Below are 25,306 nucleotides of genomic sequence, written 5' to 3'. Positions count from 1 at the left end.
AGCCAGCGCTCCATTCATTCTGATGTCACCGCAGGCAAAAGAGCCACCCCTGCAGTGACGGGCAGAGGGAGACATGGGACCCCCATGCTCCAGATTGTAAGAGAACTCCACCAATCAGATAGATCTACCCTTTAATGTGGGTAGGGGATAACTTGTAATGCCGGTATAACCCATTTAACACAACAGCATAACACAAACGTAAAGGTCTTTTATGTAGTCCCATGATTGGGCAAAAACGTACTTAAGACAATCGTTTGGTGGCAATCACCTGATCAACGAGCAAATGTTTGTTCTTTGGGAATCTCATTTTTAATGTGGCACCAAAAAAATTCATCTGTCGGCAAAACATGTCCCTGTGTGAAGGAGGGGGGGGGGGGCGGGGGAACAATAGTATGAGTGATCATTTATCCCTCAAATTCTGATTCAGCGTCTGTGGAAGACTGCATAATCATTGGCGATCTATTTGACCAGCACTCGTTACGCGGCTCATATAGAACAGTGTAAAAGCACTCTTAGGCTGGCTTCACACGGGGCGGATTTGCCGCAGAAACTCCGCGTGGAATTTCACTGCGGCAAATCCGCCTGCGGTTGCTAATCCTGGGATCAGCCAGCCATGTGGAAGAGACTTGTCAAAAATCTCGTCCACACGAGACAGCCTATCAGTCGTGGCAAAGCCGGCATTAGCCGATGATGCGGCACGGATTTCCCAGCCGCAGCATGCCTATTTTTTTTCCCATTGCGGCCGCGCTTTTCTCTATGGGAGCGCTGGTTGCAATCGAAAAGTGTGCGGCCAAGCTTCTCCAAAATCTGCGGCCAAGTGCCGCGGGTTTTGAAGCTGCGCTTTCCCGGTGGAAATCTCACTGTTTTTCACTGTGGCAAAACCGTAAGATTTCCAGCAGGATTCCGCCCTTGTGACCCCAGCCTTAAGCTGTCCAACCTGCCAATTTTAGGGGTATTGCCTAAGAATCAAATATGAATGGGGCCTGACACAAGTTGGATTTTAGCAAGTCAACCCTTTGTTCCTGCGACATATGTTGCTTCCAGGCGTCTTACAATTGCTTCTTCCCATTATAACAAACATGCATTCTCAGCCAAGCCAAACAGGAAAGTCTGTGAAGTCCACCCTAAATATGTATGCCAGTCCAACATCTATCTTCTTTGTATGGCTAGCCTTTTAGGAAACCCGTCTCATCCCATAAACTAAGGTTACGGGTTTATAGGAGGGGGACCGCCTGATCCGATGAAGAAAGGTTTATATTCACATTCCTTCGCTGTCCAAACGCAAAGATGCCGCTAGGTGCGTTGAGCTGGCTCCTCCTTTCATTCCATACGCTCGCGCACACATTGCCCATAACGAGCGGACATTATACGCACGAGCATGCAAGGAAGAGGGGTCCACTTAATGCACCAAGCAGCGACCGCGCAGGCGGGTAGCAAGGGAATAGAGGAGGCATGTGAAAATAAAGAAATCACACTGCCAGACTCCGCCTCTCTTCTATCACTCAATAACCTTAGTTTACGGGGCTCATAGGACATGACATGTTGTATTTAAAAGGGGTTTTGTCCTTACATCAAAAACTCGTCCACCTGCTTGGATAGACATAAAAGTAGAAAAAAAAGGGGGCGTTACTCACCTGTCCTGGAGCCATGGGACGCAGCTAAGAGCCGCCACCAGTATCCGCGGCGACTTCTGGGTTGACGGCCTGGCAGAAGTCAGGTGTCGTCTGCTGCCAATCAGAGGCTGCAGTGTAACTGTACACGACACTGTACATGCTCCTGGTAAACATGCACGGTGACGCTGCAGGCTCTGATTGGCTGCAGACAATGCCCGACTTCCGCCAGGCCATCTACCCAGAAGTCGACGCCGATACTAGCGGCGGCTCTCAGCTACGTCCCAGGGCACCAGGACAGGAGAGTATCCCCCCTCCTTTTTTTCACTTTAGGCCAGACTGAGCAGGTGGACGAGGTTTTGTTTAATGGCAAAACCCCTTTAAGGCTTCGCTCTCCGACAGCATATTTCACTAAGTTATGGATTTTGTCTAGGGGCTCCATCGCACATACCAAAACAGTAATTGAGATGGAAGCATACAATATTATTAGTTAAAAGGACATCATTTTGGTGTTCCTTTCACAAGGATCCAGTTCGCTTCAGCTATATTTGGAGTATAGAATAGCATAGTCGACTACGCAAATGCCTCCATACATGCAAGCACAGACGGACGTGAGGGGAAGTGAAAACTGCTCTGCTTATTTCTAACAGACGGGTAAAGTAATAAGCTGCAGTGTACTGTTGGGTCTGTTTTGCAATCTGCAGCTTACTAGCTGCTGTAATACTGCAATTCACATGCGTGTCCCAGCGGCTGCAATGACAAGTCTAGCTGCAAACCTGAGAAGTCACAGGGTGCAAATCACAGCTTTGGAAAAGGCATTAGTAAAACAAACGGTTTCACCATATACTAAAACCTTCGGCTCCAGGTGGAACTTCACTACACAACAAAACCGGAGTCTTACCTTCTACCGTTTGACTACGCGAAATTCTTTTGAGGTAAGGAGCCATCTCAGCAGCGGTCAGTGGTGTGAACATGGACACACTGACCAAGGGAAGGGAGCTGGAAGCAGGTTCATCTGTAGCAAAGCAGAAAAAAATACTAAGAACCTGGCATTTCTCTAAGCCATCAAAGGATGATGTCACTTGACTTCAGATAGGAAACCCCAATGATGTCATCGACTGAGGCTTCCTTTGTTCCTGGACAAGCCTGTGTCAGCTGAAGGAACAGTTGTTCCTAATCACTGCCCAGCGTAAGTATGCCCAATGACTGAACGGCAAAAGATAAAATGTTCATTTGTCATTCATCACATCTTTTATGCAGGCGTAAGAATTGTCGTTGGGGTGTATTCACACAGCAATGTTCAAACCGATTCCAAGATGGACAGAACTCTTATGGGAAAAGAACCCATTCATATGAGTGATCTTTCACACTGTGACCAATAGTTCTTGCTTGATAAATCCCTGCAAGTCCTATTTTTGGGCGCTTCTTCTTCAAGAATCTGCCATTATTTTCTATGGGAGAATTTTAAAACAGTGCTCCAAGCACTCGTATGCCATGCGATTTGCAAGCAAGTGTGATCCTTCTTTAAAGCACACCACATAGAATTTTTTTTATATATATACACACGTTAATAAACGCACGTAAATCTGATACAAAAAGTGCATTTAGTGCACAAAAAAATCCTAAAAAAATGTAAACTAATAAAACTCGCAGGGAAGTCTCAGCAAAAATGGACAGTTTTCCGACGACCTGCATCCCACTCATTCGTGTGAGTACAGCCTTAAGTCAGTGATACTTCCTCTAGTGTGAACAGGGATGTGCTGCCAACAATGGTGTATATCGGTACATTGTACAAACTGCCATAATTAATGTAGCATCTGAGTGTAAAACCAACGAGCACCGATCGATTTGCTATACCATCCACTAACGCTTGTTGTGGGCCTGAGAAATGTGCCTGAGTAAAAGGACCCTTAGACAGGACCTCCGAGCTGTCCAGTGACCTTGGCTGATTGTTAAGGCTTTGCATCTGGATAACTTATGTATAGTAGCATGTAATAAAGCTTTTTTGTGCCACTGTGGACAAAGGGTTACTGTAATAAATAATCATGGCCATTTAAACTATGTCCCCATGATGATGGATGGCCGACACCTCTGTGAGAGGCGAAAATTAATTGTGAAAAATGCAGGTTACAAACCTTCTTTCTCTTCATCTGAAGTCTTCTCTAAAGTTCCACCTCTGCTGGGCAAGCTGAGACCGGCCAGGAGAGACTTGAGAGTTGTGAGGTCATTGTTCTCAGATGACAGACCGCTGGAAGAAGGAGATATGAAGAAGTGTAAACCTGAGAGAACAGTAATCAATCACCCTATTACTGCTAGCTTTGATTACACAAAAGAGGAGGGGGAGGGGATAGCAACCAAGTAATACAACATGGATGATCTTGCTTGCCCCTTTAAAAAACAAACAAAACACCACAACACCCTAAAGTAGTGGTTCAGTAATCTGCGGTTCTCCTGCTGGTGTATTACAACTTCAATCTTGCCCTGAAAGCCATTAAGCTTCATGGTTACTGGAGGACCATCGCCATAAAAGTATCTGCCAATCTTCAAGTCATATTAATTATTATTTGTTTTAAGCGCCATTAATTAACTCTAGGGTGCCGTAATATGAAAAAAGGATGTAAAGTACATAACAGAAGACAAAAAGACAAAGTGCAATAAACACAAGATGAAGCCGAGACAGACAGACAAGCCTTGGGTTTTCAACCCAATGGTATACGTCAAGAGTATACCTGTGATGTATGTCACTGTATTCCCAACAGGATAGGGAAGTTGTTTATGGTTTAAGGGGGGCCGAACTGCTGTGAACTGCACAGATCCCAAGAAAGGAGGTCCATTTGGTCCCCAAGTGAACAGAAAGGAAAATCACGCAGGCGTGTGATTTTCACTGCTCCATTCACGTCAATGACAGCACCGGAGACTGCCGAAGTGCTTGAACTTGTAATCTCTGGCACAGTCACTGAAGTGAATGGAGCAGCAGTGTATCTGTGCGGCCTCCACTCTATTCACTCCGGGTCAACTGGACCAACACATTCTCAGGAACGGTGAAAGTCCCAGCGCTCCGACCCCCACCGATCATGAAGTTATTCCCTAATCCATAAATAGGGGATAACATTAAAGGGGTTGTGTCAAGTTCTAAATGACTGGGAAGGAGGAAAGAGTTATGCTTTGTGCTTTTACCCCTTGAACAACAGCATAAAAGTATAGTACAATCACCTTTCAATACAGTGAGGGGGGAGTTTAAATAGAATGGCATTTTATATGCTGACAAAGTAAAGAATGTCCCACCTCCTAATACATTTGGTGCAAGAGTGTGAAATATAAGCCAGCTGTGAACTGGTAGAGCCTTCCACTATAAGCCAGTTCTTGGCTGAAGTTATAGTAAAGCCAACAGGCTGTGCAGGCAAGTGGCGAGTAGGATACAAAAAAGGTCACTAAATTTTTGCATGAGTGTGACCAGAAAACTGGGGTAAAAGGCCAAAAAGTTTCTCCATTATGTTTCAAGGATCCAGTGACATTGATGTTCATCTAGAAGAACCAAAACACACTGACAGAATATATAATCTATGCAGACATACATTACACCCCAGGCAATTCTTTCCATCACTTACTGAAGGGGATCTGAATGTTTCTGCAGGAAGGACACAGCTGCCTGAGCGTCACACGTGATGTACTTGTGAATGAACTGGACAAACTTACTGATGAAGCCACCAAGCTGCCGCGAGTATTTTCTGTAGTTCTAAAACAAAAAGATAGCGTATCATTTCATCAGCTCATCCTCATTACATCTGCAGGACGGGCTGGTATCAGTCATACCTGCAAAAGTTTGATGAAGGAGATAAGACAGTCCCACAAGGCTTCTTGATATTCACTGTGGAAAACTTGGGGCTGAAGGAGCTCCAAAATGCCCAAGACGTGAGTGAAGAAGGCAAGATGGTTTTGTTGACGAAACTCGTGGAAATTGAGGTGCACGCGGCCGTGTAGCAGAGCTGCAATCATCGGCAAATGTCTAAAAGGAGAAGAGTAATGCACAAATGGGTATTTGAGTGTGTATTGTATTTATATATATATATATATATATATATATATATATATATATATATATATATATATATATGGAACCTGTACCTATCCTATAAAGCATCATAAACTTAGTTTATAGCGCTTATTGGAAGGGACAGGTTCCATTTAATAATCTACAAATAATCTAGTGTGCAGCTGATGGAAAGGAAGAATGATCACAATTACAGTGTACCTTAGGAGGAAGATGGGATGTGCGACAGCGAGCTTGCGGCAGGCCATATTGGCATCGGACATACGGCTCTCCTTGCAGTCACTGGTGTCAGCCAGGAGTGTAATGAAGCGATGTATAAGACTGTCCATCTGACAGGAACAATGGTGGGAAAGCAAGAAGATTAACCTGCTAGAACTTCTCAGAGTAATGTAGGTAGAACATGAGCACTACAGACTGGAAACAATCAGGGAGTTATCTGGTAACTTGTATAGTAGCAACGTGCAAGTGCTTTATGTTTGGCCAGCATATAAAATGACACTTCATTGCTTGTCCCTACGCTCCATGCTGATAATATAGGAGTTATGGCAACATTTAGAATTAAAGTGACTCACCCGTTCCAGGACAAGATGTTGCCCCAGGACCGGAGATGGTAGATTATCTGCAGTTCTTCTCTGTTGTCCCTCCGATCTGATTATTCTGGGTTCCGGTTTCAGTCATCCAAGATGGCTGACAAAATCTTCACGCCACCTAATCCCCACAGTGCAATGGTGGTGCTAGACTACCCATACCTTATGCCTGCTTTCTGATTAGCCAGAGGGCTCACATGATCAGCAATGGCCACTCAGAGAACAGTGCACAGTGTGCATTGAGTGGGTAGAAAATTACTGCAGCCATATAGGACGGCTGAAAGTTGCGCCCAATACCAGCAGATTGAAGGGGCGGCAGAGAAGAACAACAGCAGGTAATATACCCCCCCTCCTCCTCTTGTCCCAGGACAGAACTTTGTCTCGAAACCAGAAGTTTGCTTTAACATAAAATGCTACATTTAGGTTTATGTACCGCCGTATACATCTGTCATACACAGCAGTACCCATCAACAAAATGTTTTTTGTTATAACTAGATATAAATGTGTAAAGTGAAGTTTATATAGAAATGATAGACAGTAATAAACAGAAAATACTAGAACAGTCATGTAAACTGCTGAAAATGACGGAGCCATGTATACAGCAAAGGCTCAGCAAGCCATATTCTAGCATTGCCCTGAAGAGCGATGTGGGATCGGACATTTGGGTGCAGACGTGACCAAAGACCAACATCTCATTGGAATCTTGCAACTGAATGGGATTGTGTTGTTACCTGAAGAGCAGGTGACATTACTGTATACATGTCCAAACGACCTAGTAGGCACTGCCACTGCACCCACAACATCAGCAATAGGCTCTAATAGACAGCTGGCTCCTACCAGAACGGCTGGGTTTGCGGATAGCTGCAAGCAGTCAAACCCCTTAGATGCCCCAGTCTATGGCAACCAGATGACGACAGAACAATGGGACTCCCTCTGTGGGCCCCAAAATACGAACATGAGGTGTTGATATATTACTAAGGGTCTCAAGTCTGCTATGGATGAAAGTCTATTAAGCCATGCCAGAGGCAGATTCCACATGAACGCTTTAACAAACAGCATTTTTTAAAAATTTGCCTTTGAGTTTATCGAAGCTTTTTAAGAGCTATAATTTTATTTTTCTATCAAAGTAAGCCATAGAAGGGCTTGTTTTGTAGAACAAGCTGCACTTTTTAATAGTACTATTTGATATATCATATGATGTATTTAATAAAAACATTTTTACGTGGGGTGAAATGGGGAAAACACAATTGTGCCTTTACTTTTTGAGTTTTGCATTTACAGCATTCAGGGTGCAGGAACGGTGAAATGCTAACGTTTTCTCTGGGGTCATTTTAAATGTGGCGATAACAATTAATAGTATTACTAAGCCCCCATCTAGCTGCGTTGTAGTGCGGTCAGCATTGACTGCGATATCCAAGCAGTTAAACAGCAACAATCGAGGCTTATGCAAGTAGCAACCACCTGTTAGAAACAGCTGACACCCGCTGGGCGTGGAGTGGGCTCTATTGTCACTAAAGAGTTAAAGGGGTTGTCCCGTGATAGCAAGTGGGGTTAAGCACTTCTGTATGGCCATATTAATGCACTTCGTAATATACATCGTGCATTAAATATTGGCCATACAGAAGTTATACACTTACCCCCTCCGGTGTTGGCGTCCCCGTCTCCAAAGCCGCCTTCTCCCTGGATTAGACGCGCTTGCGCTGAAGGGGCCGCTCCGGCGTGCTCGCGCCGCACAGGTCTTCTGCGCATGCGCAGAAGACCTCTGCAGCGCGAGCACGCCGGAGCCGGACAGAAGAGGGCAGACTGCGCAAGCGCGTCTAATCCAGGGAGAAGGCGGCTTTGGTCGGCGCCATGGAGACGGGGACGCCAGCAACGGAGGGGGTAAGTGTATAACTTCTGTATGGCCAATATTTAATGCACGATGTATATTACAAAGTGCATTAATATGGCCATACAGAAGTGCTTAACCCCACTTGCTATCGCGAGACAACCCCTTTAAGTATGCTAAATATTCAAAAGAATTAAAGAAGCAAACGACTGTAGCTTCTAATGGGACAAAAATTAAAGGAAAAAAAAAGTTGGAATTAAGATGTATAAAATTTTAGAACAAGTGGCCTGCGATATAGAAATGAATGGGAATCCTACCTGTAATACCAAGCTGGGCCACTGCAGTGGAATGGAGCTGTGCTTTTCCTGCACACATCAGCTCTGTGAATGAGCACACCATTACAGACCCCCACCAATCTACCATTGATGGCCTATGCAGGGGTGGCCAACTCAATTTTCACCGAGGGCCATATCAGCCTTATGGTTGCCTTCAAAGGGCAGATTGCAATTGTATAGTAAGGTGTTGTTCATGAGTGTACCTGCGCAGCGTATTATGCTGTGTGTAATACACAGTGGATAGAAGCCATTGATTTCAATGGGCTTGTTCACAGGAATGTAATTTTTAACGTGATGTGTGCTCATGTGAAAAAAAAAAAAAAAAAAAAAGTGGCATGACCTATTCTGGTGCGTATTACACACTGAAATGAGCCACTGAAGTGAATGGGAGGGTGTATATTAGTGCACTATTTAAATGAGCATGTCTGTTTTTTTGCAAGGGCAAATACGCAGTGTATTGGCGCACACAAGAACCCACTCGAGCAAGCAAAAAATGTGCAAAAGCGATTTTTAGCTGCACAAATATGCAACGTATTTGCACGACTGAAATGCACTTGTGCCCGTGTGAATGAACCCCAACAGTGAGCCCCATGGCGGCCCCAGGAAGAAGAAACAGTGAGCCCCATGAACAAAAAACAGTGAGCCCCATGGCAGCGTCAGGAAGAACAAACAGTGAGCTTCATGGCAGCCCCAGGAAAAAAAACTGTGAGCCTTATGGCAGCCCCAGGAAAAAAAACAGTGAGCCCCATGGCAGCCCCAGGGAGAAAAAAAAACAGTGAGCCCCATGGAAGCCCCAGGAAGAACAGTGAGCACAATGGCAGCCCCAGGGAAAAAAAAAAAGTGAGCCCCATGGCAGCCCCAGGGAAAAAAAACAAACGGAGCCCCATGAGAAACAGTGAGCCCCATAGTAATAGTGACCCCTATTATTGGCCCAGTAGTAGTGACCACTCCATAGGAGTCCCAATCGTAATAGAAACCCCCCCCCCTTCGGCCTCTGGCCGTGGAGCATCCCTACAGCCTTCCTCCAACAGCCCCTGTTGAGTCTGTGACCGCTGACCTCTCACCTCGGTGTCTGTGCTGCATACAGGACGACACAGGCAGACGCCGGCGAAGGCAGTGGACAGGTCAGCGATTACAGACTCTGCACCGACGACAAAACTGCACTTGGGAAAGACTGTTTAAGGTTTTAAGAAGTTTATTATAGTTGTAATTGCAATTACTGTAGTTCCACATTAATAATACGTCATCGCACAGGATACTACTGTTCAATTTAACATACCATGTACTTAACGATTTTTATTCCTGTACTGTACATGATTTAGGATAAATGACACGAAGTTAAAGAAGACCTGCACTTGGGGTGAGTAATATTCCTGTTAGATTTGTTGCACAGCTGGTGGACCACATAAAATGAGGCGGCGAGCTGGATTTGGCCCGCAGACCTAGTGTCTGACATGTGTAGGCTATGCCGAGAGTAGGTGATCAGTAATTAAAAGGCTAAACAACCCTTCTAAGTATTAAGCAGTGAATGACGAGCATGTCTTACAGATAAATCACCTGTGAACTAGTACCTTCCAGACTAGAAGGAAAGCGGTTCCTTACCTTACAGGTGCTGCTGTCCGCGATGCCTTCAGTGGTCAGTAAGATCTCCGGTACGGGAGTGATCATCTCTGGAAGCTGCAGATAAAGCTGCAGAAGGAAGTCTCGGCAATGCTTCCCCAAAGAGCTGGAGAGATAAACACTGCATTAGAGGATTTGTCCTGACCTTTAAGATCACGCTTGTAATAACGGAGAATCTATTGAGAGGGATCAGGTAACAAATGTGTTTACTTAACTTCACAATCCAAAGAAAATCTTACAGAGCTTTGATGAAGCAGACTGATAAGACTCGGAGAAGAAGGACCGGCCTAGTGATTATACTCCGGGTTACGGAGGGTGATGCAACATCAAGACTGCAGCCTCTCACCTGTTTCCCCATCGCTTTATGCAGTTTGACAAATGCTCCATAACCTTCCTGATGCTCTCTTGGTTTCCATGGCAACAATTAATTAGTAGCGGTAGACGAGACTGGATCAGTGGGCAGGAGGTTTCCTCAGACCCCTGGCTCCTGGTTTCTGACTCTGTTATAATAAGGTCCACAAGGCAAATGAGCTCAGATGCTTTCAGCTGCAGCACAAACTCCTCACGACCCTTCTGTAGGAGCGAAATACGTATATTAAAACAGAAGAAAAATACTAAAAAAGTGGTGAATGCAGAAAGTTTAGCAGTATTGTACCTGTGGGGTGCGCTGGTCTCTTCCTTGCCATATACGTGGGATATGAACACAAGCCCATAGGAAGTCCAGAGAGGCTGATGGGTCAAACCTGAGTACAGAGAATCAGGTTTATGTTAGTCTCATTACATAACCACTATTGTGGTACAGCCCTGCACCAACTGATGTGAATGAAGGTACCTATACACTGGACGATTTTTGCCAGAAACAGCAAATTTGGGCGATAAAGATCCTGGGTACATGTGGCCACAGACCGGGCACTGATTGAGAGATTGCTCACCTGTCGGAGCCTTGCTAAAAACCAACCGGTGTCAGGCTGTGTAAATAGGAACCGCTCAATGTTTGAGTGACTCCTGCTTACTGTGAATGGAGGTGGGCTGCCGGAACGATCCCCGACCCACTGCGCCTCCGTTCACTTGAACGACTATCACTTCTGTCCAAGCACAGGAGCGATAGTCAGGTGGTAGTCTGTGGTATGGCTGTTGGGCGGTCTAGTGTAAAGATACCTTTAACTAAAGGGGGCAGGGTTTTAATGATCTGTCCTCTGATTATAATGTACAAGTAGCCTCTGCTGCTGCCTACAAGCAATGCTCTGCGTCTGATCTGAGGTCTGTGGAAGGTAATGAAGCAAAGAGCTCTCTCACTGTAGGGCTCATTCACACGAGCCTATGCCATTTTGATCTGTAAAAAAATGCCTCCCATCTCCTGATACCATGAGAAAAAAAAAACAAAAACAAAAACAAAAACAAAAAACACATACAATCACGTATTCACAAAAACACATCTCAATGGTGGTGTAGGAGGTCTGTATTATGCCCATAGAGAATAGGGATGGAAAATACGCCCCTGTGAATGGGCTCTTGGGGTTTCAGTTTTCGTGTTCTGTCATGGGAGCAAGAAAGAAAATCCCTTAAAGGGGTTGTCCCGCGGCAGCAAGTGGGTCTATACACTTCTGTATGGCCATATTAATGCACTTTGTAATGTACATTAATTATGAGCCATACAGAAGTTATCAAAAGTTTTATACTTACCTGCTCCGTTGCTGGCGTCCTCGTCTCCATGGTGCCGACTAATTTTCGGCCTCCGATGGCCAAATTAGCCGCGCTTGCGCAGTCCGGGTCTTCTGCTTTCTTCAATGGAGCCTCTCGTGCAGGATGCCGGCTCCGTGTAGCTCCGCCCCGTCACGTGCCGATTCCAGCCAATCAGGAGGCTGGAATCGGCAATGGACCGCACAGAAGAGCTGCGGTCCATGGAGGAAGAAGATCCCGGCGGCCATCTTCACCGGTAAGTATAGAAGTCACCGGAGCGCGGGGATTCAGGTAAGCGCTGTGCTGTTTTTTTTTTAAGTCCCTGCATCGGGGTTGTCTCGCGCCGAACGGGGGGGGGTTGAAAAAAAAAAACAACGTTTCGGCGCGGGACAACCCCTTTAAATCCCTTTCCATCACAAAATGAAAATGGACAGCAGCCAACAGTCCCATTGACTGAGTCCAATCTTTCCGTTAGTTTGCATTTTTACACTGTCTGTGCTGTCTGCTCTGTAAATAAGCTTATGAAGATGCCCGTTTGGAGTTGAAACGCGTTACTAGTTCTGCATCATCTCCTTCACTTTCTTGGGTAATTTCTAATCTTTTGCATCAGCAGCGCCCGGAATAGAGTGGTAGGTACCTGCATAGCGGACGTTCCCCTGCAAAACATTTACCTCTGTTCTCGATGCTTGCTCAGTAGGATGCTAATGCACTGATGCAAAGTGCTCCAGTTAGACTGATGGGTTAGTAGAGCCAGAAGGTAGGGCCGGAAGGAAGGAGACTGCGACCCTGACGAAGGAGATTTTACCTGTAAGACATGATACAGAAAATGAAACTGATGGAAGACAAAGTATTTCAAGGAAACACATTGATCATATATCTATAGGCATTGTGCCTGAGAACCTGGCCTCAAAGTGAAAGAGAATTGGGAACATTTTCCATTGTAGTCTATGGTGAATTATTGAAAAAGCCGAACCAGCACTTCACTGTAATGTGATGTGATATTCCATACATATATGTTATAAATGTCAATAGTTGGAATACCCCTTTAAGGGCTTAATGACTAAAATGTTACAGCATTATAAGAAGTGAGCAAAACTGGGAATCTCTGTCTCACCAGCAAATCTCCTATTACATCTATGGTCCATGAACAGTGTCTCCAATTGCCACTGAAGTTTTAGCTACATAAAACCCCTTTAAATCCCTTGACTACACAGATCGTATAGTTATGTCCTGTGCACCGGCTCCAGATCCCTCTACATACAACACGAGTGCCAGCTGTCTCTTATAGCTGACACCTGCGGGCAAAAGCTGTGATCAGCGTGAACGCCGACTGCAACTTAAGCCTTTAGATGCCGCAGTTTATTTTGACAACTGCATTTAAATCTCCCAATTAAAGTTCTGGGGGCCCAAAAGGTTCCCCTGTGATGAGCATGCGAGGTGCCGTTCGGTTGATATGGCAGCTTGGGATCTTCTGAAGGCCCCCCAGTGCTGCCATGGCAGATTGTCTCTCAAGCCTTGCCTGTGGCATGGCTTCGTAGAATGTCTGTCAGATTGCGAAATAATGTAATACTATGGTATTACATCATACTGCATGTGCGGCCAAACAATCGCAAGTTCAAGTCTCCTTTGGGAACTTAAAATAAATAAAAGTTTAATACCCTCCCCTTTTCATAGAATAAAAAAAATTGAAATAAAAAACAAAAAGACACACATTTAGTATCGTTATGTCCATAAACGTCTGATCTATCAAAGTAATGAATTGTTTGATGAGCATGGTGAAAAAATAAATAAACAAACAAAAAAAAAACAAAACACACAACGCCAGGATTGCGCCTTTTTGGTCACCCAGTCTTGAAATGTGTTTTTTTTTTTTTTAATTCAAAGTGATTAAAAAGTTGTATGTACTCCAAAATGGTACAAATACAAAAATACAGGACGTCCCACATAAAAAGGACCTCGCACAACTATGTTGACAGAAAAATAAAAATGTTATGGCTCTCAAAAAATAATTTTTTCCCAAAAATATTTTATTTTTTTAAAAGTAGTACAGCAAACAAAAAAACAAAACAAAAACACATTTTTGCATTATATATACATATACACACACACATACACACGTGTGTTTCCCTGATAGTAAGACCTCCCCTGAAAATAAGCCCTAGCTAGGCTACATGTTAAAAAAAACAAAACACAATGCTCACCTACCGCCGGCGTTCCAGTCCTCGCGCCGGTCTCAGTCGCTGCTGCAGCTCACCGCATCCTCCTTCAAGTCGACAGAGCAGTTCTTCCTGGAAGCAGGGCTTGCATGTCCCGCTTCCAGGGAGCCAATGCTCTGATTGGTTAATGCAGCGCAGAGTCGGCCAATCACAGCCATTCAATGATGTCATTGAATGGCTGTGATTGGTTAATCGAATGCTGGCTCTCATTGGCTGACGTGACGCTTGATTAACCAAATCAGAGCCTTAGCTTCCTGGAGGTGGGGTATTCAAGTCCCGCTTCCAGGGAGAACTGCTCTGTCAGCTTGAAGGAGAACGCAGCAGCCTGCAGAAGCGACAGACCAGCGTGAGAAGTGGAAAGTCGGCGGTAGGTATTATTCGACACCCCCCAAAAATAAGACACTGTGCCTCTTGAGCCAAAAATTAAGACACGGTCTTATTTTCGGGGAAACACAGTATTATATAATTTGGTATCTATGCAATCGTACTGACCCACAAAATGCAGTTATGTCATTTTTGTCGCAGTGTGTGCACCATAAAAACAAGACACCCTCAAAGATGGCTAAATTGCATTTTATTTCCATTTCACTCTTAGAAATGGTTAAACATTTTTCAGTACAGTATATTGTACATTAGTAGTACAATTGAGAAATACAACTAGTCTCCCAACAAAGCCCACAAACAGCTACGCTGATTGATAAATGAAAGTTATGACTTTTTGAAAGTGGAGATAAAAAAAATAAAATAAATAAAAGTGTGAGCCTTAAGGGGTTAATAGCTGCATCATGTCAGGTATATACTGTATGGACTTCTAGGCTAGGTAGCTGTACATAAATTGCACTGATGCAAGTACGTAGGCTTTTAAAGGGCTTGTCCAGTTTAGAAACTCCATTTTCATAGATTTCATTAGGAAAATCTCTGTTAGTATTAACATTGTAGAGATGCTCATTTCTTGACCAGAGTGAAGGGTGTTTACAGGAGGGTCTCACGATCTGGAGGACTTGTTATTTCACGTATTACAAAGACAACCCACTGACATGAAGGTACACTGTAATGCTTCATTTCCCCTTTGGAGGCACTGCAAGGAGGTTGATCACTTGCTACCAGGCTGTCCCACACATTACAATGGATTGCTGGAGGTCCCAGCAGGGGGACACGCTGTGATCAGCTTATTGTGAAGGCAATCTGCTAACAAGTAGAAACGGCGAAGCCTTTTAAACAAGCAACGGTCTACTTTCTCCTACAGATAATACTTTATGCCGTCTGATGTAATAGTGAGGACAGGAACATCATACCTTGTTCCAGGAAAATAAAAGCCGCTGTTGCAGGTCAGGACAACTGCTAATGACCTCAGGATCCAGGAGATCCAGCCAGTCAATGAGAAGACCAGACGAGGGTTTGGCACGAGATGCTTCAGAGCTGAAAAACACAAGAAAACAACATCCAGCCTTTGTAATTAACTGTTCACAAACTTCCGCTCTAGTGAGCTGGTTCTCTTTGGGGAACATTAAATTCCTTTTGTGTCACAGAGGATACTGCGCTTTGATAAACTCACCTAAAACAGACGTCCGGTTACAACCTAACAAATCATATATGAAGATGGGTAATACTTACCGGCCATTTGTTTTCCTCTTGCTTATAGGGCAGTTATGATTAGTGAATTGCTGCATTGTCTATTAAAGTTTGAAACAAATGCTGGCTGCTGCTCTGTCCACCATGCTTTACTCTACAGCTTTATTTGATCAGATTAGCTGCTCCGAGAGAGGGCATGCCAGCCGATTGCCCGTTGCGTCAGTCCCCCCACTGCTGTCAAATGATAACCCTGTGACAACAGGTACACATGACTACCTGCCACAAATCACTGGCTCCCTTTAGACAGTGATCAGTTTTGGCGGTCACATGTCCTGCTGTTGGGATATCATCGCTGTTACAATTGGAAGTGAAGATGAGCGGAGGAACAGGTACCAACATAATGGGGGGCCAGGTGAGGTGCATATGGTTTTTTTAACCAGGTGAGCTGGTTAAAATATTTCTCCCTCAATAGGACGCAACACCGTGGGACCTTTTCATAACCGTGAGGAACACGACACTAAAGAGCCACCTACCTGCAACTTTCACTTCCCTTCTTCCCGGGTGCCTCTTCCTGTTCTTGCAGTAGAAGAGAGCTCACCACAGCAACAGGGCCAGTGGCAGTAAAGCGTGATGTGGTTTCTATAGTTACGGTCAGCAGGACAGTCAGAAATTCTTCCAAATAGGGAGATTTTGCTTCAATCAGTCCTTGGAGAACTAAGAAAAAAGTGATAAGATGTGAAGAAATCAACAAGTAGTATCTCTGGGGAAAATCCCATTCCTAAATAACTGAATCATCATCTGCACAGAATACATTCTGCATCGCTATCGCCTTCATGTAAGAAGCTATGTGGGACAGCTTTGTAAGGGATTGACTCAGGATAGACACTGGTGGCAGATTGCTAGGATATACCATCAATGACATATTAGGGGGTCTCGATTACAATGTCTCAATTCAGCTAACACTCAATTCCCAGTCTTCATTGTTGACTCAGCGGATCATAAAAAGTGGCAGCAGAGTTAGGAAAGTATACTCTTAGCCAAAGGAAAAAAAAGAAATCCCGCCCCTGGAAGTTGGTTTTGCTGCAAAACTCGTCCTGCAGTTCCATCTCAGACAGATATGGAGATGATTAGGGTTGTGGGGTGATTAGATGAACGGTCTTGTCACCCGAGGCCCTAAAAGTGGTTCCAACCTTGGCCTATAAGGCGGCTCTCTCAGCGGCCCCTTGTGTGCAGTGACCTCTTCTTCCGCTTGTGTAGAGCTTGTTGACCGCTAGACACCTCTACGATTCAAAGAGAATTCCTCCAGTTAAGGCTAGTTCCACACAGCTGAGCACAATATCAGGCTCGGGAACGTGTGATGTACCTGCGTATGCAGGCATTTATATCAAAAACGCCTCCCATCACTTCAGTACTGTTGCGATCCTCTGGCACGGCTGAAAGCTGAGCCAGAGTATCAGCAAGTGTTACCCATTGTTTTCAATAGGAAACCTCACATGCACACCACAGGCCGTGCAATGAGTTTTCTGGCCTCAACGAAAACAATGCGCAAGGCTTTCCGAGGGAACACCCAAAAATAGGATGTACAGCAGGATACCATACAGAACTTGTATGCCTCCATGCCTACCTGTATCACATCTTGTATCTAAACTAGGGGAAGTACAACAGGGTACTAGAGCCTCCATGTCTGCCCGTATCACATCTTGTATCTAAACTAGGGGCAGTACAACAGGGTAGTAGAGCATCCATGCCCGCCAGTATCACATCTTGTATCCAAGCTAGAGGCTGTACAACAGGGTACTAGAGCCTTCCTTCAAAGGGTCAGTTTTCCCCAATAAATCCTCCTTTTGCTCTGATCCTGTAATCACTTATATCAATGTTACAATCACACAGAGAAAATTTCATTTAATTCCGACAACTTCTTCTAGGGAAGGGATTGTTACACTGTTATTTCTGCTCAACTTTCCTCCAGAGGGTTCCTGATCCTTCTAGAGAAATCCCAACACAAAGTTATAGCTGCTCCCTTACTGCGCTGCCAGGATTTTTCCATATATCCCTAAAAACTTATTGGTCTACTGTTATATAAGGTTTTACACACTTCCTTTATTCAGTTGAATGATATGGGTCACGGCGGTATGTATATAGGCGATATTTGGTTGAAACGTCCAGAACTGAGCAACAACGCTTAGATTTCCTCCAAGCTGCTATTTTGGAAAAGGTACATGTAAGCTGCCTCCATTATACCAGATATGGATGGTACTGCAAGGAAGCATCGGATCACATACAATAATCAAAACTCACCTTTACCGATCAGTTCAGGTTCCACATTGCATTTATCTCCAGATTTCAGCGTAGTAATGACCGCACATAGTGTGGAATTGACCATATCAGGTTTCTGACAAAACGCCAATGCTTCTGCCAAATGCAAAAATCCACTGCGCACTGCCAAAAAATAAAGGACAGCACTGGTTGAAAAGAATTTTAGTTATAAAAAATCAGGAGTGACTGAGCGCGAATATATGTAAAGCTTACAAAGTCACTTGACACTCTACATTAACCCTTTCCAATCCACTGTCTGACATCTGAAGACATTATGACTTAAGGCTGTATAGCTCCGATGTTGGAAGACGTCCGTCGGGGTTCTCTTACTGTATATTGACAGCCTCTCTGCTGTCGGAGCCTATCCAACATGTCACTTCATGCAGTACTGGCTTTAGCCAGCATATAGCGCTGTTGGAAGACATCCGTCGGGGTTCTCTTACTGTATATTGCCAGCCTCTCTGCTGTCAGAGCCTATCCAACATGTCACTTCATGCAGTACTGGCTTTAGCCAGCATATTGCGCTGTTGTATAACGGCAGAAAAAGAGTAAGCCCCCTAGGAAAAACAGGATCCAAATTGGATTGGAAAGGGTTAAAAGAGGTTCAATCAGAAATAACCTATTTTCTGAAGGCAGTGCCCGAGGTAAAGAGCTGACCGGCCTGGGTCACACACCCGGCAAACATGACCTTCCATGTAATCACCTAGCTTGAGTCTCAGAATTGGAGTTGAAGGTGCAAAGTTCTAGATCACAAAAGGAGGACCTGAAAGGAGAATCTGTCCTATGATTCCCCAATAAAGTATATGAACGCTGCTGCTTTTTGGCACAAGCCTTTTAAAAAGGGATTGTCTCATGAAGACGACCCCTGCCCATACTCTCTATTGGGTAATGTGGTGATCCTGACCCCTTTCTAACCCAGAATGAGGAATCACGCTGTACCAGCAACTCCCTGTCTGGGTATCTCAAGCTGTCCTAATATTACATACACGGCCATTCATCTGACAATACAGTTGCAGGGGAAATATGCATGGATGATGATTTTAACTGGCGATTAGTTGATGTGATAACCCTATTTAAAAGGGGTATTTCCATCTTAACCATTCAGGGTATGTCCATAGGATATAACAGATGCGGGTCCACACCTATCGCCAGAATCTGCATTTTAAGGAATTTGGTTTCAGGCCATAGACCAGGTATAATAAATCTTGTATTGATCTCAATAAATAAGCATAGTACCATCACTGATCCGGTGCTTTGATGAATACTGTGTTGCAAACGACTTGAGCTGAGCTTTCAGGGGCCCGTCCTCCACACCGGGACTGTCCAGCCATTGTAACATCTGCATGAGCACTTTAAAGAAGAGTGATGAGAAGGCTGTATCCTGGGGCACGCAGCGCTGGAAGACAAATTGCACGTGTCCAATGACGGCCTAGTTTTTCCCCCCTTTATTAAAGTTTGTAGAAACAGATATGTCCAACCCGTAAGATCATCCAGAAAGCACTCTGCCACTTGCATACATGTGGCACATTTAATTGCTCACCTGATATTGATACAATTGTCTCATAAGCGGGCAAGAGATGAAATGATTTCTGTGCATAGCTAAAACTAGGGCCCCGCTGTGGGGAGAGCTGAGGAGGGCTGCCACCGCCTGCAGCAGACGCACTGCAATACCCGTCAGCTGAGTGTTCCCTTGCCGGATACGAGCCAGCTCCTGACCTAGCGCATGCTGCAGGGCCAGGGAGATGGGTCTTGGATTGGAGTTCTGCCATCTGGGGTCTGGATTGAGAGGGAAAAGCTGAAAGGGAACAATTAGTCACATCCTGCTAATCGTGTATTGTATCAAAAACACAGTTTATTGAAACATTAATTGCCTGCACAGACTAATAACGGTTATGTCATTATGTGTGGGAACGCAGAGGAAATTGCTAAAGCCGATGACAAAAACAGGCATCCCATGGAATAAAGCACAGTTTATTTTTTCTCTCCAAGCTTCTTCTTGTCTCAATAGGGTCAAACAGAGGTACGGTATGAGGCCGCAGGTTTTACCACCTTATGGCTCCATGCAAATCGGAACTAACAGAGCCACAATATGGTTGTGTGCAAGAGACTTGGCTTTACACAGGACGACTGCTGGCTCCTCTCTCCAAAGACCAAAGAACAGGCATCGCATCTAAAAAAGTTATAACTAGAGATGAGCGAGCACCAAAACGCCTGGGTGCTCGTTATTCGACCCGAGATTTTTGTAATGTTCGAGAGCTCTGTTTGAGTAGCGAACCCCATTGAAGTCAATGGGAGACTCGAGTATTTTTCCATGGACCCACACAGTTTTGGTCTCTCTCTCACTTCCCCACCAGACACTGCTGTAGACATGCACAAGCTTGGCACGTCACAGCTAGAAGTGGTAAAGCGGGGAAGGGCCATAAAATGTTCTCGAACATGGCGTGGTGCTCGCTCAACGAGCGCCATCGAGTATGCTACTGCTCGGACGAGCATGTTCGCTCATCTCTAGTTATAGCTGATGGAACGCAGGGATGAAAAACGGATAACGAAAACCGGAAAAATAGCCAGTAGTTAAACATTTAAGCAAGTATTCGAGGCGACTAGTCATGCAATAGTTGTCTAGTGTAAAGCCATCCGAACACATTTGCGAATAATTAGAGAAATCATAAATTGGGCACCTGCAGAGCCAATCTCATCAATGGTAATTAAATAAAAATGTAAGCTGGCTAAACATTTAGATCTTTGCTAGTAAAACCCAGATCCACATCATAATGTCTGCAGCGTGCAAGTAGGAGAAGATCACTAACCCCATCTCTTCATAATACTTCTCAGGCTACATGATGACTTGGGTGAAAACAACTGCGGTGTAGCCCTGCAATATAAAGTCAATGCAGTTGGCATTGCGGCTCACCGGTGGGGACAACAGCGGCCCTATGATCACAAGAATTTTTAGTTTGGATTTCTTGTGACTGTTGGGTCACAGTAACCTGCGGGTCGTATTGACTGCATATATACTTTGTGATATAAAAAGGCTACATTGCAATCGTTGGATGTGTGCCCTGTGTTACGGCCAAAGTCGCCATGTTGCTCTGGTCTAAAGGTTTACCTGAGATCATTTAAAGTGAAGGGGAGAATGTCCTAGAAAGCACAGAAAGACATCAACACTACCTGTGTATGCTGAAACACTACATACACTGACGCTTAAGAGAAAACACTCCCAATTTCCTGCCATATTAGCCTTTCAAACTTTTGTGCACAATTTCAGCTGTCAGCGACATCTTTCTTTCCACCTCCTTCCTGGAGTCACACTACTCTGCACCTTCTCAGACTTCTTCTATTGGGGGTCTCACCACAACTAGTCAAAGTTCTTGCCAGAATTAAAAATATGACACAATGTATCTGTCCTGAACCCAGTAAGTATATACACAGCAAAAGATTGCTTCAGCCAGAAAAAGGTAACTTCTGATCACTTGTGCCAAGCTTGCCTCCCCAGCTGCATCTCACCAACCAGGGGGCACCTAACAGATTGAGAGGTGCTGCACTGTCAGACCACGGTAGACCCACAACACAAAACCCTCTTATACAATAGTGTCTGGCCTTCTTATATAGATATTAAGCCGTTCTGTATCACTTACCTGCAGAAACCTTCCAGCCAAGTCATCTTCTGGTCCCAGTACGGGGATCTGAGTGAGACCTCTTGGCCGCACCTGTCCTTGGGGTACTTCAGTGCTGGGTTTTCGTTTTACTACGTCTGCACTCTCTGAAGCATCAAAGAAAAGAGAAGATAAGCACTGGCCATATCCTGCAAGCATCGTGATGTGAACATAGAAAATGTATTTTCTAGGTGACATGGATGGGATTTCAGCATTCACAGGTGATTTACATTTTGCGGGTACATGTTAGAGAGTTTAACCTTACAGGGAAGCAACTTGCTCCCGTCGTACAGGTTGTAGTCAATGCTCTGCATTGTTACATAGTATGTAAGACCGAATGAAGACAATATCCATCTAGTCCAGCCTGTTTATCCTCCTATGTTGTTGATCCACAGGAAGGCAAAAAACTCCAAGAGGCAGAAGCCAATTAGCCCTTCTGGCAATCAGACTAATCCCTGGATCGACCCCCAATAGTTCCTACCTGCCTGTATACCATGAATAAACACTTAACCTAAGATTTATATCCTGTAATATCCTTCCTCGCCAGAAAGACATCCAGTCCCCTTTTAAACTCCTCTATGGAGTTTGCCATCACCACGTCCTCAGGCAGAGTTCCACAGTCTCACTGCTCTTACAGTAAAGAACCCTTTTCTGTGTTGGTGATGAAACCTGCTTTCCTCTAAACGTAACTGATGCCCTCTTGTTACCATCGCAGTCCTGGGTATACACAGATCCTGGGAGAGATCCTTGTATTGTCCCCTCATGTATTTATACAGTTATTTGGTCACCCCTTAGCCATCTTTTTTCCAGGGTAAATAATCCCAATCTTCTCTTATACTTCCTGGAAATATATGAATTCGCACTGCCACTGTGGATATCACTGTGTAGGGTCACACTGTATTGGCAAGTGGAATGGTATTTGATGAGTTGTCAATTACCATATTTCTAGGAAGAATAACACTGCAGAGTTCTAAGAAACATTGCTCCAAAATGGTTAGATCCTGGGGAAGGCAGATATTTTCCTAAAACATGTTGGGAGAGCTGGCAGGTCCTCTCTAAGCATATAAGAGATGCAAAAGGAAGGAAGGGGGAAAGGAAGAAATTGGGAGGCAACAGAAGGAGATAAATACTTGCACCGCTTTACAAAGGATTGCTTATAGCGACCCTCCAGTCCCAGGAACTAGAAGAGAAGCGGGGAGGGGAGAGATAGTGAGGGAAATTATATTACTTGGTACTCTCTGCAATGTTCCAAGATGGATACAGTTCTCCCATTACTGCTGTAGTCAGATACTGCATGCAGCTCTTTGACCAGCGGGCGACACTCACATGACCAGCACTGGTGAACCAGAACATTGTATATATAGTGCCTTAGGGTACTTTTACACAGGCTGAAAGTCGCCCAAATGAACGATTATGGGCGGCTGTCAGCCTGTACAAACACGACACCCGGGTACTGAGCGAGAAATTGCTTAGCAGTTGCTAGTCGTTCCGTTTCAGCTCACTGAAACAGAACTAGTAAGAGACTTCTCACTCAGTATAAACTGCCTGTTTGCAATGAATGGAGGTGGCCGGCCAGAAGAGATCTCCAGCGCGCTCTGCCTCCATTCATTCATCAACTATCGCTCATGTGACAAAACAGAAGTGATCATTATCCTGCCTAAAACCACCAATTACCACGGCCATCTTAGAAAGACGCCAGAGATTTTTTTTTCGGAACGAGCAAATTTGTAGCAGGAGGGAAGAATGGACGACAGCAGGTAATGTAATTCCCTCCCTCCTAACCTCCCTAGAGAAACTCTGTTCCAGGTCTGGCTGGTCGCTTTAAGACATGAAGAGCGATTACTCTATTACAGACAGTATGCTTCCTCTTTATGTTAATAGATCTTTATCCACCTCTTCTTGGGGGTATCGAAGCAGTCAGCAGACTATGAAACGTTTGGCCGCCTGTTGCACCTCGCTCATGCTGAACCTCCACCAGATGGGCCATGTAATCTGAAAAAAAGGGGACAGATTTATTTTTACTTTGCCACTTACATAAAGTCTGACATTGTCTTTAAGGCCTCATGCACACGGGCGGATTTGATTTGCGGAACCTGTGTGGGAGATCCCCAGATCAATCAGCACATGCGGGAAGAAATCGCAGCATGCTCTATTTTTCTGCAGATCTCAGAGGGATGGCTTCTATTGAAGTCAATGGAAGCCGTCCGGTCCACGGCACACCTGCAGCTATCACTGCAGGAGATTAAAAAAAAAAACAAACAAAAAAAAGCAGCACTGCACATGTGCCGGGCGCGTTGGCCGGTGAGCCAGAACGCACCCGCCATGCTGAAGAAAGAAGACTCGGCCGCGACGGAGGAGACCCACGCTGGATCCGGAGAGGTAAGAACCTGTCTTTTAATGCTCAGGTTTGCAGGCACGGGTGGATTTCGCTGCGATATTCAGCAGTGGTATCCGCCCGAGAGCATGAGGCCTAATCCAACAAATATCATATAACCTTGTGCCAAAATACAAACACTAATAAAGAACCCCACCCAGTGTAGACTCCAGTACTCACTCTTATCCATGATGTTTTGCTCCAGGGACTGAGGCTCATGGGACACAGCCTGGTCCAGATATTGCAGGAGTTTACTCATACTAGAGACGGGGATCCCAAAAGACTGGACGAAAAGCAACAACTGCTGTGGCTCCAAATCTTGCAATGCTAAAAGTATATGCATAGTTAATAAAAACAGTTCTATATAGAGCTTGTAAAATAAAGAGTACTTGTAGCTCTTCTGACATGTCAGCAGAAGTCTATGTATTGTGCCATTTCTGTGTTATTCCTTCTGTAAAAGTACAATTGGGTGTTACCGCTGTCAATGTGGCATGTCCCTACAGAGTCTGACACTTGGTTTAGTGCTTATAGTATCAGACTGCATAGGGGCACATTATTGACAAAGGCAAGGGTAAATATGTAGAGATGAGCGATTATACTCGCTACGGCATATTACTCGAGCGAGTAGTGCCTTAGCCAAGTATCTCCCCGCTCGTCTCTAAAGATTCGGGGGCCGGCGGGGGAGAGCAAGAAGGAACGGAGGGGAGATCTCTCTCCCCCTCGCTCCACGCCGCAACTCACCTGTCACCCGCGCCGCCCCCGAATCTTTAGAGACGAGCGGGGAGATACTCGGCTAAGGCACTACTCGCTCGAGTAATGTGCCTTAGCGAGTATACTCGCTCATCTCTAGTAATATGCAGTTAACTTAGTCATGCAATTCCAGAAGGATTAACAGTAGAACACACAATGTTGGGTTCCAATATATGCTTTTTTATGTATATGCTAGCACTTGGGGTCTTAATTACAGCAATAGATGTTGTTTTGAGTATATAAAATGATTGTATTAAAGATCACAACCCTACAATGTTTTATGCTCTTCTCACAAAAGTGTAGATATTAGCCCAACAATGCATGATTTATTTTTATTGTGTCCACTTTGCATCATATGTATCCAAACATTTTACAGCACGCATTGTAGGGTTAAATAAATGCAATGCCCAGCTCTCAACAGAATTCAGTTTTTAAGTCCAGTGAAAGAAGAGCTGCTGATACACATTCATGTTTTTGCTGGCAGGACAATCTAAAGTGTATGGGTGACTGCAGGACCTGCTGACCTTTCCCAATTTGGATAGAGGAGGACTGGCTGAGTTGGATTTTTTGAGGCCATTGTTTGCATTCCCAGTGGCCTCCAATACCAACAATTTCTCTCTAAGGTTGGGTTCACACTGGGCGGATTTACTGCGAAATTTCCATCCAGAATTTCGCTACCGCAAATCCCGCGGTTGGCCAGCCATGTGGACGAGA

At 44.7% G+C, this 25,306-nt stretch overlaps 1 protein-coding gene across 1 annotated transcript in view; it reads right to left on the bottom strand.

Annotated features, from left to right (window-relative positions):
• Positions 1-25,306, bottom strand: part of INTS1 (integrator complex subunit 1) — a 70,596-nt gene that overhangs the window by 8,896 nt on the left and 36,394 nt on the right. The window contains exons 29-45 of the mRNA XM_066576322.1: positions 24,023-24,169; positions 23,362-23,460; positions 21,451-21,575; positions 19,356-19,610; positions 19,052-19,211; positions 17,798-17,938; positions 16,033-16,213; positions 15,223-15,346; positions 12,383-12,516; positions 10,687-10,774; positions 10,378-10,604; positions 10,014-10,137; positions 5,863-5,990; positions 5,424-5,616; positions 5,219-5,346; positions 3,746-3,858; positions 2,512-2,625 (exon numbers count right to left, since the gene is read on the bottom strand). Of these exons, the coding sequence (XP_066432419.1) occupies positions 2,512-2,625; positions 3,746-3,858; positions 5,219-5,346; positions 5,424-5,616; positions 5,863-5,990; positions 10,014-10,137; positions 10,378-10,604; positions 10,687-10,774; positions 12,383-12,516; positions 15,223-15,346; positions 16,033-16,213; positions 17,798-17,938; positions 19,052-19,211; positions 19,356-19,610; positions 21,451-21,575; positions 23,362-23,460; positions 24,023-24,169 (2,481 nt within the window). The remainder of the gene's footprint in view (positions 1-2,511; positions 2,626-3,745; positions 3,859-5,218; positions 5,347-5,423; positions 5,617-5,862; positions 5,991-10,013; positions 10,138-10,377; positions 10,605-10,686; positions 10,775-12,382; positions 12,517-15,222; positions 15,347-16,032; positions 16,214-17,797; positions 17,939-19,051; positions 19,212-19,355; positions 19,611-21,450; positions 21,576-23,361; positions 23,461-24,022; positions 24,170-25,306) is intronic.

The sequence above is a fragment of the Eleutherodactylus coqui genome, chromosome 8 (genome assembly GCF_035609145.1).
Source record: "Eleutherodactylus coqui strain aEleCoq1 chromosome 8, aEleCoq1.hap1, whole genome shotgun sequence".
NCBI lineage: Eukaryota > Metazoa > Chordata > Amphibia > Anura > Eleutherodactylidae > Eleutherodactylus > Eleutherodactylus coqui.
Note: the sequence above shows the minus strand (reverse complement) of the source record. Positions and strands in the feature narration are given on the sequence as shown.